At 36.3% G+C, this 14,602-nt stretch overlaps 3 protein-coding genes and 1 long non-coding RNA gene across 7 annotated transcripts; 3 read left to right on the top strand and 1 right to left on the bottom strand.

The window, feature by feature from the left end:
- Positions 1–405: 405 nt before the first annotated feature.
- Positions 406–14,205, top strand: LOC143203902 (putative RNA helicase armi). Of its 3 annotated transcripts, XM_076416223.1 has the most exons (13): positions 406–538; positions 630–766; positions 871–886; positions 939–1,875; positions 1,931–2,093; positions 2,662–2,833; positions 2,890–3,045; positions 3,114–3,587; positions 3,650–3,814; positions 5,275–5,472; positions 5,531–5,772; positions 5,839–5,981; positions 13,565–14,205. In XM_076416223.1, the coding sequence occupies exons 2-13, from the start codon at positions 680–682 to the stop codon at positions 13,995–13,997; spliced, it is 3,186 nt and encodes a 1,061-aa protein (XP_076272338.1). In that variant the 5' UTR covers positions 406–538; positions 630–679; the 3' UTR covers positions 13,998–14,205. The 3 variants fall into 3 exon arrangements, with proteins under 3 accessions (XP_076272338.1, XP_076272336.1, XP_076272337.1); XM_076416222.1 differs by lacking the exon at positions 406–538 and having other exon boundaries at positions 545–766; XM_076416221.1 differs by having other exon boundaries at positions 488–886.
- LOC143203922 (uncharacterized) lies at positions 6,260–10,798 on the bottom strand. 2 transcript variants are annotated; one of them, XM_076416256.1, is made up of 2 exons: positions 10,553–10,732; positions 6,260–10,451 (listed from the first exon to the last, which is right to left on the bottom strand). In XM_076416256.1, the coding sequence occupies exons 1-2, from the start codon at positions 10,598–10,600 to the stop codon at positions 10,098–10,100; spliced, it is 402 nt and encodes a 133-aa protein (XP_076272371.1). In that variant the 5' UTR covers positions 10,601–10,732; the 3' UTR covers positions 6,260–10,097. The 2 variants fall into 2 exon arrangements, with proteins under 2 accessions (XP_076272371.1, XP_076272373.1); XM_076416258.1 differs by having other exon boundaries at positions 9,951–10,451; positions 10,699–10,798.
- Positions 10,527–12,290, top strand: LOC143203919 (uncharacterized). The gene is made up of 2 exons (XM_076416250.1): positions 10,527–11,526; positions 11,618–12,290. Exon 1 carries the CDS (start codon positions 10,843–10,845, stop codon positions 11,287–11,289), a length of 447 nt encoding a protein of 148 aa, XP_076272365.1. The 5' UTR covers positions 10,527–10,842; the 3' UTR covers positions 11,290–11,526; positions 11,618–12,290.
- On the top strand, positions 11,422–11,839 carry LOC143203925 (uncharacterized). Its single transcript, XR_013007465.1, has 2 exons — positions 11,422–11,557; positions 11,709–11,839. It is a non-coding gene; the product is annotated as an uncharacterized LOC143203925 (long non-coding RNA).
- Positions 14,206–14,602: the final 397 nt, after the last annotated feature.

Below are 14,602 nucleotides of genomic sequence, written 5' to 3'. Positions count from 1 at the left end.
AAATTTGTCAATATTCAATTAAGCAATTTAAAATACTAGATCATTTTAAAAAGATATATAATAGTATTTACTACTATGTTTATATTTATCATTAATCATTCTCATAAATTCCTAAACTTTGACACATTACAGTTTTCTTGACACTATAGTTTGAAGAATCAACACCAGATGGACCACAGGGAATATAAATCAGAATTGATTGCCAAATGTAATTTTATTTTTTCGTGAATCAAATGTTTTTTTACTGATAATTTTTCATTCTTAATAGCTATAATTCCTTAACCTACTATAAATTTACTTATCAATATTTTACAGATTCCTGTGGTGTATATTGCCGATTTGTTAATATATTTATCGCTCATTTATCATTATTTAATAATTAAAAAAATGACAATAGTATTAATTACTATATTAATGCTTATGATCGATTTTAACCAAAATTTCATAAGTTTAAAATTATTACTGAAAATTGTTTTGACACCGTAGTTCGGAGAATCTACACCAGGTGAATTCTAGGAAAATCCATTGGCAATTTTAGGTTAAGGTGTTTATAAACAAGAATAGTTTTAATTTGAACCGGTTTCTATTGATATAAAGATGTTTTCTTATATTTTATCTTTTTTCTACAGGCCTAAGCCAGAACTTTCCCTCGAGGAATGTGTCAACATTTTAACTCAAAATGACAATAATGAAGAATCAACAGCAAATGATTATAATAGAAACAATGATTTTCATAAGGACGATTATAATTTCTCAACAACAAAAGGTATTATCACAGCAAAAATTAATGACAAGTATGTTATCGATGATTTATATAAGTTTTTATCGGAGAAAGAAGAATTTAACGTGGGTACAACTGTTTCTTTCCAGAAACTTGTGGAAGGTGGTATGTATACAATATTTTTTTAGAATATTTTTTTAATAGATATTTTTTGTAGAAAACATTGTTATTTACAATGTACATGAAATAGAAAAAGATTGGGAGCTTCATATTGAGAAAGATTCATTAGTTACAAGTCGTATTATTATTTCAAAAGTGATAGAACGAAATGGGAGAGAAATTTTTCTAGACAAGGACAATATAAAATTTAATCTTGATAGTGTATCATCTGAGTTTGTTCCTTTAGTTGGTGACTGGATTGAACTGGAAGTAAAATGTGAAGTTGATAAGAATACATTAGATTTAAGTGGCAAAGTCATTGACATAATAAAGATAGCTCCATTAAAACCTCATATTTCAAATGGCCAAATAACTTATTGGGATGCTAATAGGAAGACAGGTCATATAAACAGATCTATATTTTTTAATCAGGATTCGTTAAGTTGTGGCTACATACCTGTGGTTAATGATAAAGTTGTTGCTGAGGTTATTGAATCAGATCAAGGTTCGTACAGATTGAGGGCTGTAAAGTTAATACCTGAGCGCATGAAAAGAAAAATAGATAAAGAGAAGAGCCGGACCAAGGTGAAACATTTCAAAGAATCCCATGAGGGATTGGACATATCATGTTCAAATGTCGAATTTACAAAGCTTGGTGAGAGCAAGGAAATAATTGTAACTTTAACAAATTCATCAGAAGTCACACTAAAGCTACTAGATGTACAGTTAGGAGAAGAGTATACTCAACTATATGAGAATGAAAAACATGTTCCCCAGGATATAAATCCCCAAGAAAAGATTGATCTGAGCTATCAATGTACTGCAAAATCTATTGGTCTTTCTAATGAACTGCTGCTATTTAAATTTGAAGATTTTGTTATCGGGAAGTGTATTAATATAGAGGTTAAATTACCCATACAATATAGAAATCAATCCTATATAAATCCTAAGGTTAATTTGAACAACATGCTGACAACAAATCATACTGTGATAAGGTATGAGAACATATTCACTTTTTTATATATTTAATAACTTTGGTGGAATTTACAGGGGTCAAAATGAACAGACCATCCGATTTAAAGCCAAGAACTTGCCAGATTATGGAATACCAAAGAAATTATTGAATTTAGTCATCACTAATGGAAATACAAACAACAATCTAGTATTTTTAGAGGAGTTAAAGAACATGAAGAAGTGCATATTTAATATACTAGTATGTAGTCTTTGTAATTATCATTATCGATTTCTGTTTAATTGTAAGTTAAAACTTACTTAACTAATCATTAATTTATTTCTTATTATTTTTAAATCAGTTCTCATTCACTGTAGTTGAGTTCTTTTAATTCAGACCCTTTTTAGTCTTGCAGTACTACACAAATCTCTAGGGTTTGGCCCTTTCAGTCTATGAATGATGTGTTGAACATCTAGTAGATGAAGAGCATCAGGGATTTCATGGATGTGTGGTGTGACTTCGTATTTTCCGACAAACCTTTTGATTTCTCCTTGGACTGTAGTGATTTAGCTTCAGCTCGGTTATTTTCTTTTTAACATATTTAGCAGCTAAACACCAATATGTTTCTTTCATCTGGTGTTGTTTGTTTTCTTGGATCTTCGAAACTGCCAATTCCTGTTCGTAGTTTTTTTAATTCAGTATATTCAGCTTTTTTCTTAATTATGGATTACGAAGAATATTTTACAGAATTTGCTTCTCTCAATACACAAAAATTATTAGATTTAGTCGTTGTACAGCACTTGAATTATTGAATAAATGTCTTTTTCAGAGTTACCTAAATTATGAAGATAGATTCCATACCCTATTGCATTTGGATGAAATAGCCAACCTAATCCATTTACGTCAATATGATCAAGAAAGGGCGTGTTTCATACGAAATGGGGAGTTCCTGATGTTGGAAATAGAGAATTTAGCAGAACGAAGACCTTCCATTGTTCTGGGTATGCATAAATCATATTTATCTATCGATAGTATAATTAAGTCTTTTAATTTTTAGGTGATAAAATCCATGCCCTTGATCCTTCCAATAGAGCAACGCAAATTTTCGAGGGCAACGTGTACAAAGTAGGCGCCAAACATGTTTACCTGAAGTTCTCCGAATATTTCCATGAAACTTACAATGATGAAGATTACTCCATAAAAGTAGTAGCAGGTTAGTGGACTCGTACCATACCGTACCATGGACTCTGATCAAAACCAAATACTTTTTTTTTTATTTAGGACGTTCTTCATACAAGAGGCAACACCATGCTGTCTTCCTAGCCGCAAGACATCTAGGCAGACACTGGTTGTTTCCATCGAAAATCGACGAGAAGCAATGTCAAACTGAATTTTGGTACGAAACCTATATGAAGAATATCAGTAATGGAAGAAAGAAGAAGAACGCTGCCGAATTGAAAGCTTTAATTGAACTGGCGAGGAAGAATAAGGAGCTGGAAGAAACCAACAAAAACATCCGTAAGTTGGAGTGGTTCAATAGAAACCTAAATTGTAAGCAAAAAGACGCCGTCGTGAACATATTGAAGGGAGTGTGCAGACCATTGCCTTATATCATCTTTGGGCCTCCTGGAACCGGAAAAACCGTAACATTGATAGAGACCGTCCTGCAGATTATTAGGATGGTTCCAGGTAGCAGGATCCTTGTTACTGCGCCGTCGAACAGTGCCGCCGATCTACTGGCCCTGAGACTGATCGGTAAGTGTTTGGACATGATGTGGGAAGAGTATGTTAATGGAAGTTTGTCTTCCTTGCTGCAGATTCTGGAATTTTGAAACCGGGCGATTTGGTCAGGTTGGTATCGGTTAATTACGCTACCGGAGAAAATATCCCGTCTCAACTGATTCCGTATTGTGCTACTGGAAGCATAGCCAGGGAGGGCACCATCGCTAACAACATTTCTTCTCTTAATGGGATGCGTTTAGGTATGTATATATGAAATAGTATATTGGGATCAAGAATTAATTCTTATCACAACCAGCTATTAGAGGTAATTGTACTAGCTGATATTAGCAAAAATCTGCAAATCATTTTAATTAGGAACCAGATTCTGTTGACTTTATCGATATTCACTTCATCAACGTCCAGAAGTGTTACTTATTTTTATTTTGCCTCATTTTAATTAATGGCAAAAATTTAGATTTTGAGCCAGTTTTATAGTTTAGTTCATGTGGGAAACAGCAAATATGCGTCTTCAAGGCGGTTCATAAAAGTAATTTTTAAGAAAGATGATATATGTTGAGACTGGTGTTTTGCAATGTTCATACTTTTCTGAAACATGTATTTACCCAAAATTTCTTTAATAGATAACTTTTTATAAATATGCAAGGAAATATCTTCTTGTCTCTATTTGAAGTGGATGTTAGCAACTTGTTAATTCGATTTGGGGAATTGTGACAACTTCCTCGCTTCTGCAGTCTTGGAATCTTGTAGCAAATTCGTTCCTAAAATAAGATAGAAACTTTGAAAATACCACCATTTTTGCCTTGTAATTTCTCATTCCATGTTCAGTGATTGTAGGAAAATTAATTAATCATTATCCTTACAATACAATGACCAGCTTGCGACGAAAACAGACGTGCTTTGTATGAATCACGTATTAATCACATTGCCATTACTTTGTAACATGTGTTGGTGCACGTTCAAATACTTTAGAAAGAAACTCATTAAGCTACCGGTGTTGATAAGCAGAGCACAATATACAAAAATCAACTTTCCCAGCTTGTTTTCCATAATTTTTTCACTGTAAAAAGATTTCTTAAAGAGATGCCTTGTGAATTATAACCTACCAAGGTATTATGTCTGTATTCTATACTAATCCTGTTTCTTCGCTAATAAATTTTGCAACTGCAACATACTAGGAATTCTTTCTTCAGTGCTTGATATTTAATGCTTTTCAAAAACTCATATAAAGAGACATTTGTTCACCATCAACAATGTCACATGATTCATGAAGAGCTATGGCGTAAAGGGGTCTTGTACAGAAACTTCAGCAAAGTGCTTTTAATAACAGCAGAAAAGATTTTGATATCGACTGTATCGTTCAATATATGGATGTTGTATTCCCAAGAGAGGAGTAAAGATCTCTTTGTAACTAATGGAAGCAGTAATCTCGCGATCTTAACCAATCAAATTACACCAGCCGCAAATGCTTACTTAATAAAAAAGTGGTTTTCAAACGCACTAATGTAGCGAGGGCTAAATTGGCAGGTATGGTGTTTTATGTTTAAGAATTAACTAAATATCATCCAGATGTTAAATTAATTCCCTCTGTAATTCGGTAATGAACTATTTTATGTTATTCAAGCATTGAAATTGTAACAAATAATTGTTTGTTTCTCCGAATTCATCCATGATCGATACTAAGTATAATTATCCCTCTTAGATTGTAGCAGCAGCGTTTTGGGAAGACATCGCATTACCGTTTCAACCTGCTCCAGTTCAGGAATTATGCACATGATGGACTTTCCAAAAGGTCATTTTACACATATATTTGTTGACGAGGCAGGTCAAGCTGGCGAACCTGAGGTCTTAATTCCCTTAACTTTCTTAGATAAGCATAACGGACAAGCCGTATTAGCCGGTAGGTAAAAGTTTGATACGTGAAAATCCGATTAATAATATACGGCAATGGTATTCAGGTGACCCGATGCAGCTGGGCCCCATCGTTATTTCTAAAGTTGCCCAGAACTGTGGACTCACTGAATCCCTCTTGGAACGGTTACTGGACAAGTTTCCATACGTGCGCGATACTCAAAGTTTCCCAGATACGGAGGGTTTCGACCCAAGGCTAGTCACCAAGCTGTTGTACAATTATCGTTCTGTAAGCCCCATACTGAATCTGTTTAGCTCACTGTTCTACAATGGAGAACTCATATCAACAGTAATGCCTTCTCTTGGTGGTGAGGTGGGAACTTTACTAACATTTTTTTTTTATGTTTTGTTGCAGATTTCAGAAGAAGATAGCAAGACATCTGGCTTATTACAATCGCTGTCCTCGATGCTACCGAGAACTAAAGCTGGCAAAATACCTTCAGTAGTCTTTCACGGCGTTAAGGGACAAAATTTCCAAACTCCAGACTCGCCATCTTGGTAAGTTATTGTTTAAGATAATACAGAGTGATAGAAAGGTAAAAATGTGAGAATTAATTCAGAAAAACTGATTGATTAGTTATTTGGGCCCTTTGATATCAATCTTGACCACCACGTTAAATGTTATGGTGACGTTATTGTCTCCTACGACAATTCATCTTTTACTTTTTTTAACGCATTAAAAAAATTACGATACGTTCGGTCAGAAATTATATTATGTTAGAACCGATTGTGTAGAATCGATTTGGTGAAGGTGTTTGGGCAATTAAAACACTGGATTCAACTGTCTCTCTCTATTTATTTCGACAAACATTTCGGTCAAAGCCCCAACACCGAATGAATCAAGATGGCGGGATCTTCATCCTGCCCGGATGGCATTAGTGCGAGCATGCGCCGTAGCGTTTATTATAATTTACAGGAAACTACTTTAATATTAACTATGTCATATATACACCGAGAGAGGGCGTTAGATGTAGGCGCATCCACCCAATTATTTATATATCCAACACTCGGCCATCCTGACTTCGCAGCGTCCTCGCAAGGCTTCACTCCAGTTGCTCTTGAACATTGTAGTTGGTGGCTTTGGTCTTTCTATAATGGAAACATAGTCTTTACTACATGGTCTATTAAAATGTCTTACCTGGATGATTTTTTTTCCTTCATTGCTTCATTTTATAGCTTCCATGCAGTTTGTTTTATAACTTCTGTGAAGTCAATTTTATACTTTTTGGCTGAACTGCAGATGCCTTCGGTGAGGTTCAACTGCTAGCCTCCATTTTAACTTCTCTGAATGGCCTGGTGCATTACGTGCTTCTTCTTCTGCTACTTTCTAACGAACCTTATAATTTATATCCTTTTGCGTTTGATATTTAGAATTTTACATCCAATAATAGTCTAAACTATTTACTTGAAATAATTACTTTGCCAATTTACACACTGTTTAATAACTTTGCACCTTTATATTCTCAAGTTCTACGTTGATCCCCAAAATTTCTTGCTTCGTTTTTTTGTTTTCCAACTAAATTTATTTTAATTGCATTTACTGCAATATTTTATAACATTTTGAAACTTTATAACCAATGAAACTATCCAACAACTACAATATTATCTTTTTCAATGTTCACCTCAACTGAACAATCAAACTCATGTTTGCTGTATACTTATTATTTACTTTACCCAACTATAAACTGTTTATACTTATTGTTGTTCTGCAAACCTTTGTTGTATTTTCTTTCACACTATTCTTACCCATGTATTTCATTACTTGATTTCTATTTTGATCATTTATTGCCTTTTAACTAAATTGTATATATCTGCCTATTTACTGGTCTGATTTCATATGACTATTGTTCTTCATCACTATGTCCTTAATAGATTTATTTTATATTCCATGTATTCATTAAAACACATACATTCTTGTATTTGCGTTTAAAAGTTAATTTATTCTCTGATTAGTTGCTGACTTTTAACAAAAGTTTTTAAGTTATTGTTATGTTGCCTTCATTTTAATCATAAATGTTACAGAATCATATTGAATGTATGTATACACTACAAGTTTTAAATTTACAATTCCAAAATTTTAACATATTTCCCTAGTGTAAGCGTTTACCTATGATTATATTCATGTTTTGAGAATTATTGACGAAAGTAGGTGATTTCTCGAACAGAAAAGTTGTTAATTCAGGTTAACATCATGCATGAATTCTTTCAAAGATACAACCTTTAAATTGATAATAATCTCAAGCCATATCTACATACAAAATTCATGCAACTACAATTGGCACACTTATTAGATTTAAGAAGGTTGTTCTGCTATCTTTTTTTTTAATGTTAATTATAATATTCCATTCCAGGAAATCACCAAAATTAAAAAGAATTTGGATTAGCTTACATTAGATGAATTCAAGTTTTTTAAAAAGTTTTTGTTTCGTTGACTTCTCAATTATTTAACTAATTTATAGATAATTTGGCAAACGAAATGTGAGTATTTTTCTTTAAAGAAAGTATTTTATTTTAATCATTTGCTATTTTATATATTTGTAACAAAATATAAACTATACCATTGCTGATCAAAATATTTTAAATTTTCTGAACTAAACTATCTATTTGAAGGCTTTATTTGTATCCATTTATTCAAACATATTGATATGATCTGTTGTCAACCCTAATTCTGAATTAAAATTAATCAACTTCAAAATTTTGTCAAGAATGTTATTGTGTTAATGTGTCAGTACAATGTTGTCTGAAAATTTTATAATCTTGCACTTTATAACATTTCTTTCGTCTGAGGGTTAAACATCTGTTCTTTGAACGTTTATTTTAAATTCTCAGAATGTATTATACTAATTAAAATGTATTGATATTACCCAAAAATACATAGTGTTTATAGGAAATATTATCATTATGCTACAATTGAGCTTCTATTAATTAAATTTAAACAAAAATGAAATTTACACTTAACTTGAAATATAGCAACATTATTATTTAATATAATTTATCCTACAACTTTATTACCTAATTTTGCTGAAATTATTTAGCGACTAATCAGATTATCGTATTAAATATGTATTTTAATGAATTATGTTTGTATTTAAATTGAATCGTCATAATTGGTATGTTTGTTGACTGCAAATTATTTAGAATTTGTATAAAATAACTAAAGTCTATTGTTTCTAATTTTAACATGGAATTTAAAATAGTAATCTTGGATGTTAAAAATATCTCGATTCCCAATTTTTTTATTATATACTAATTTTGGCTGATTTAATAACAATGGTTACTTTACCCCAATGTGCATCTTACAAAGTTTACTGTGGAATAATTTGCTGTTTTCCGTGAGTGATCTTCAAAAATATTCTTCCAATGGTCTGCTTCTGTGAATGCTGCTGGTTCCTTCTTTTCTTGTGTCCATGTAACTTTTGCATAACAGCCGATGTGTTATTTCCTAATCTCTATCTGCTTTTCTATAATAATGTACTCGAAACAAAATACTAATTAGCTTTAATCCAAACTCATGTGGATTTACTACTTATACTACTAAACCAATGATTTCTAGTATTCTCTCACCTTACTAATTTTGTGCACATTAATAGGATGTCTATCTTACTTGCATCAATTTTGTGTACTGGTAATGCTGAAAGCTTGTGCTTGCTATTGACTTGCTTCTAAAACCTGGCCATTGTTGACGTCTTTTACTGACTACATGATTGACTTTGTTACTACTTGATTTTGTTTCTGAACAGCCTGTTTGTTTATGTCCACATTGTGGTGGTGCGTTTGTTGAATTTTTGCTTATTGATAGCCTGTGTGACATTCGCCATATTGGCAACATGTGTAATTCTAGAGGTTTTGTTTACTATTTTTGTTACTGTTTGATTACTACTTGATCTTCTATGATTGCGACTTTTATTGTGCTTGGCTGTTTGATGACATCCACCATATTGGCAGCATGTGTGTTTATTGAGGTTTTGTTTACTAATTTTGATACTGCTTAATTACTAGTTTCATCACTACTTTGATATAAACCTTATTGGCTGTATATTTACTGCAATTTTGTTAATAGTACTTCATCTTGATGGCTCGTTTGTTGACACCCACTTTGCTAGCGGTTTGTCTACTATTCTTCATAATCTGGATAGTTGGTTTGTTGACTTTTACCTTATTACCACCTGGTGGTTAACATACATTTTGGTGTACCCCTTTTAGACGCTTATTTGTCAACATGGCAACCTGTTTGTGGCCAGTTGTCTAGTTGGCGACAGCTACTGGGTTCCCCCTAATGATGGCAGTCTGATTGCAAACGCCCATTAGGTTGGCATGGCTGTTGCTGCTGTTCTCGATGTTAGTGGTCTAATTAGAGACAACTATCTTGTCGGCCTGGAAGTTAATACTCACTCTAATAATGTCCTGATTTCAAATGTCTATCTGATTGCCGTGCGTGTTGTTGGCCCCGTGTTGGTAGGCTGACTGCGGACATTCATCTGGTTGTAATGAATGATGCTGGCCCCATGTTGGTGGCCTGACTGCAGATATTCAACTGGTTCGCTTGGCTGTGCGTGTTCGCGCTGAAGTGTCTGCTTGGCGGTTCTGTAGATGTTCGTCTTGTCAACCTAAATGTTAATACTCACTGTAATTGTGGCCTGATATACTATCTGTATTGGTTGCGGATGCCTCTGTGATGGTGGTCTGACTGTAAACCTCAATCTGATTGCTGTAATTGCTGCTGTCGGCCATGGTGAAGGCCTGATAGCGGACAAACTTCTTGTTCGTCTGACTGCATGCATCCCCTGTGATGGAGGACTGGTTGCCGACATTCATGTGAATGTCGTGACTGCTATTGTCGTCCGTAGTGGAGACCTGGCAGTAGACGTTTATATAAACGTCGCTTGCGATGGCCACCGATTGGTTGGCTCCTCTTGCGCTGGCAGTCTGGTTGTAGACGTTCATAGAAACGTCGCTGGCGATGGCCACCTGGTGGTGGCCACTCGTGGTGGCAACAGGCTGGTTGACCCCCCCCTCTTGCAGGCAGCTTTGTTGTAGACGTTCACAGAAACGTCGCTGGCGATGGCCACCGTTTGGTTGGCCCCCCTTGCGCTGGCAGTCTGGTTGTAGACGTTCATGGAACGTCACTCGTGGTGGCAACAGGCTGGTTGACCCCCCCCCTCTTGCAGGCAGCTTTGTTGTAGACGTTCATAGAAACGTCGCTGGCGATGGCCACCGGTTGGTTGGCCCCCCTTGCGCTGGCAGTCTGGTTGTAGACGTTCATGGAACGTCACTCGTGGTGGCAACCAGTTGGTTGACCCTTGGTGTCACCGTGCTTGGTGATTCTGTAGTGGTCTCTTGGCTGGGCAGCTGGTCTGCGATGGCTCCACAAGGTTGGTGGTTCGTAAGTGTGGCCCCCTTGGTTGGCTGCACGTCTGCTGCGTGGCCCCTGTTTATGGACTGCCCGTTGTGGCCCCCAGGTTGGTGGGACGCTCATTGTGGACGCTCCTGGTTGACGGAACGCTCGTTGTGGCCCCCTCAGATTGACGGCCAGCTCGTTGTGGGCCCCCCAGGTTGGTGGGCAGCTCGTTGTGGACCTTCTAGGTTGAAGGAACGCTCGTTGTGGACCTTCTCTGTAAGAGAAACGCTCGTTGTGGACCCCAGGCTGGTGGGCGGCTCGTTGTGGACCCCCCCCTCAGGTTGGTGGGCAGCTCATTGTGGACCTTCCATGTTGAAGGAACGCTCGTTGTGGCCCCCAGATTGGTGGGCGGCTCGTGTGGACCCCCCTCAGGTTGGTGGGCAGCTCGTTGTGGACCTTCCATGTTGAAGGAACGCTCGTTGTGGCCCCCAGATTGGTGGGCAGCTCATTGTGGATTTCTCGAGTTGACGTCACACCTGTTGTGCGACCGTCAGGTAGGCGGCAAGCAGGTTGCAGGGCCCTTAAAGAGCCTGTACGGTGATTGCAGACCCCAGGTAGACGGCACGCTGGTTGCACGCCCGTCAGGTAGGAGGCATGCATGTTGCGGGCCCCTCGAAGAGGCTTCGCGTTGATTGCGGACCCCAGGTAGGCGGCACAATGGTTGCACGCCCGTCAGGTAGGAGGCATGCATGTTGCAGGCCCCTCGAAGAGGCTTCGCGTTGATTGCGGACCCCAGGTAGGCGGCACGACGGTTGCACGCCCGTCAGGTAGGCGACATGCATGTTGCGGGCCCTTCGAAGAAGCTGCACGCTGACTGCGGACCCCAGGTAGGCGGCACGCTCGTCTGGTAGGCGTCATGTCGTGGAACACCCAGGTTGGCGGATCGTTTGTCATGGCTCCCCAGATTGGCGTCGACCTTGTTTACATACCTGATACTAAGTCTGCGAACTCGTGGTGAAGTTCCAGTGGCACCCCTCTTGTTGGTGCACCTCGTACTGTCTCTCATGATGCAGGCCTAGTTGGCGCCCATCCTGTTGATGTACCCCTTCCTGTCTCTCATCGTGCAGGACTGCTAGGTGGCGTCAATCTTGTTGGTATACCTGGTGTTGTCTTTCACTATAGCGAACTTGTGTAGTTCACCATGTCTGTGGCCTGCCAGTTGCGAATTGTTGTATCACAGGTTATTGCTCTCTATGTAGACAGCTAATTCGCTGTTCCACATCATGGCGACTTGCTGGTGTACCTCATTGTCATGTCTATCGATTTGCAACAGAACCCTTGTGGAAAAAAAACAGATGAATCAAAAAAATATAATTTTCAAATTTATCTACTCCCTATAATAAATAGAAAGTACGTCTGTTGTACTTGAAAACGTTGTCGCTTGTAAAAAAAATAAATAAAAAAAATATTTTACTAGATCCGGTCCTGTGCCATTGTGCCCAGAGGCGGACAATCAATTTGCGTCGCCTATTACCTAGAACTAATTCGCCGCGCCGAATTTTTTTCAACATTTCTTTTTCAGAATTTAAAGAAAGTTCCCTTTTCTTGCTACAGTGTAATTAAAATGTTTTAAATTCATACCTGCATCCTTTGTTTACGTTTCATCCATTTCGGCGCCATTTTGTGGCTTGGGTACGCGCCGATGTTTGTTTACATTATGTTATTTTCGTGTTAATGGCTAATTACTAATTAATAATCAAACTGCCCTTGTGGCGATTGATCTAAAACAATAGTGTTTTAATAATATTCCTTTGTATTACCTTGTTCGCCTCATGGATTCTAGTTTACGTCGTTTACACACTAAACACTACTTTAAACAATCACTATAAATCACTGTGCACGCGTTGTTCTTTATCCCACTTCTGATTTGTTAGAACCGATTGTGTAGAATCGATTTGGTGAAGGTGTTTGGGCAATTAAAACACTGGATTCAACTGTCTCTCTCTATTTATTTCGACAAACATTTCGGTCAAAGCCCCAACACCGAATGAATCAAGATGGCGGGATCTTCATCCTGCCCGGATGGCATTAGTGCGAGCATGCGCCGTAGCGTTTATTATAATTTACAGGAAACTACTTTAATATTAACTATGTCATATATACACCGAGAGAGGGCGTTAGATGTAGGCGCATCCACCCAATTATTTATATATCCAACAATTAATAATCTAAGTTCAACATTTATTTTTTAATTAGCGCATCCACCATTATTTTCAATCAACAAATACAGAATGAAGGAATACTGAATATATATATATATATATATATATATATATAATCACTAAATCATGCCCTAAATATGGTTGCTTTTACCATTATCCAGTAAAAAGACCCACCTCAGATTGAGTAAACGGAAATAAAATGGATGAAGAATGATATGACATATATTTATTTTAAAAAAATATCTCAACATATATTTATTTATCCATACATTTATGAAATATATAAAAGCTAAATACAATTTAATTTCACAAAATATAATTTAATAAACATGATTTAGAGATTTTTTCACATCTTTTATGTAGAAAATGAAATGAAAGACATATATAGATAAATGTTTAGTGCTCCTTCACCATTTTATATTCTTCAGTTTGCAGGAGTGTTTTTTTGTTAATCCAATTTTTTGTATTGTAACTTATTTATTTTATTGTTTCTATCGCCCATTATACGTATGTTATTCCAGGTATAACCCACATGAGGCTGCTCAGATATTCTTCTATATTAACCAATTGTATAAGAACGGAGTCAAAGCTGAAGATATCGGTATTATCACGCCGTACACAAAACAGGTACGCGAAATTCGTCAGATGATACGCCAGGCCGACTTCGATGTCCCCAAAGTGGGCACCGTAGAAGACTTTCAGGGCCAGGAGTTCGAAGTCGTACTGCTTTCGACGGTCAGATCGGGGCAGGAATTTGTGGTACGCGATTTGGAACACGGTCTGGGGTTCGTGACCAGTCCCAAGAGGCTTAACGTGGCCATATCCAGGCCCAAGTCACTCTTGATGGTGGTCGGGTTTCCTCAAGTCTTAGGACAAGACGTGCACTGGAGGGCTGTGATTAATTATTGTATAGATAAAGGGGCCTACGTTGGCTGTCCACTGAATAATTTCTAAACTACTGAAATTGTCAAGGTTTTCTTTATAGTTTCTGTTAAATTTTTATTTTTATTGTTCTGTTTGAAAACTTTCCTCTAATATTTTTTGGAGACATAAGTTTTAGATCTCATAGGAATTAACTTTTTTTTTAATCCCAAAGGTAATCAATATATTTTGTGATAATATATGTTAAGAGTTGATTTAAATAAATGATATTATATAAAAATAGTCTGGTTATGAATTTAATTTACCTCTACATAAAACATTCCAAAAACTACCAAGTCAAACAAGTATGAAAGTAAAAATATCATCTTCAGCCTTACTCCTTAACTGATGTATGGTATGTGCATGTGATCCACAAATTTAATTTAAATTGATGAATGCAGTTTTAATTTCATTTAGATTGATTTTTTTGTTCTTCATCTTAGTCCATCATGAAGTTTTAGAGGGGATTATTTTTGAACAAAAATAACTAAATTCTGAAATAAAATCGTCCATCATCATTCCTTATTAAATACTATTTTTATTATTTGTCCACAACAAATTTAACTTTGTTTTTACAGCGAATTTTCCCATCTTCAACTTAATATAAGTTAGATTCTAAAGTAATTTCTATAATAGTT

The sequence above is a fragment of the Rhynchophorus ferrugineus genome, unplaced genomic scaffold (assembly GCF_030347505.1).
Source record: "Rhynchophorus ferrugineus isolate W39M unplaced genomic scaffold, kcgeb_rfMv2 rfM10, whole genome shotgun sequence".
In the NCBI taxonomy this organism is placed as follows: domain Eukaryota; kingdom Metazoa; phylum Arthropoda; class Insecta; order Coleoptera; family Curculionidae; genus Rhynchophorus; species Rhynchophorus ferrugineus.
The sequence above is the reverse complement of the archived record's forward strand: the minus strand, read 5'-3'. Positions and strand labels throughout refer to the sequence as shown.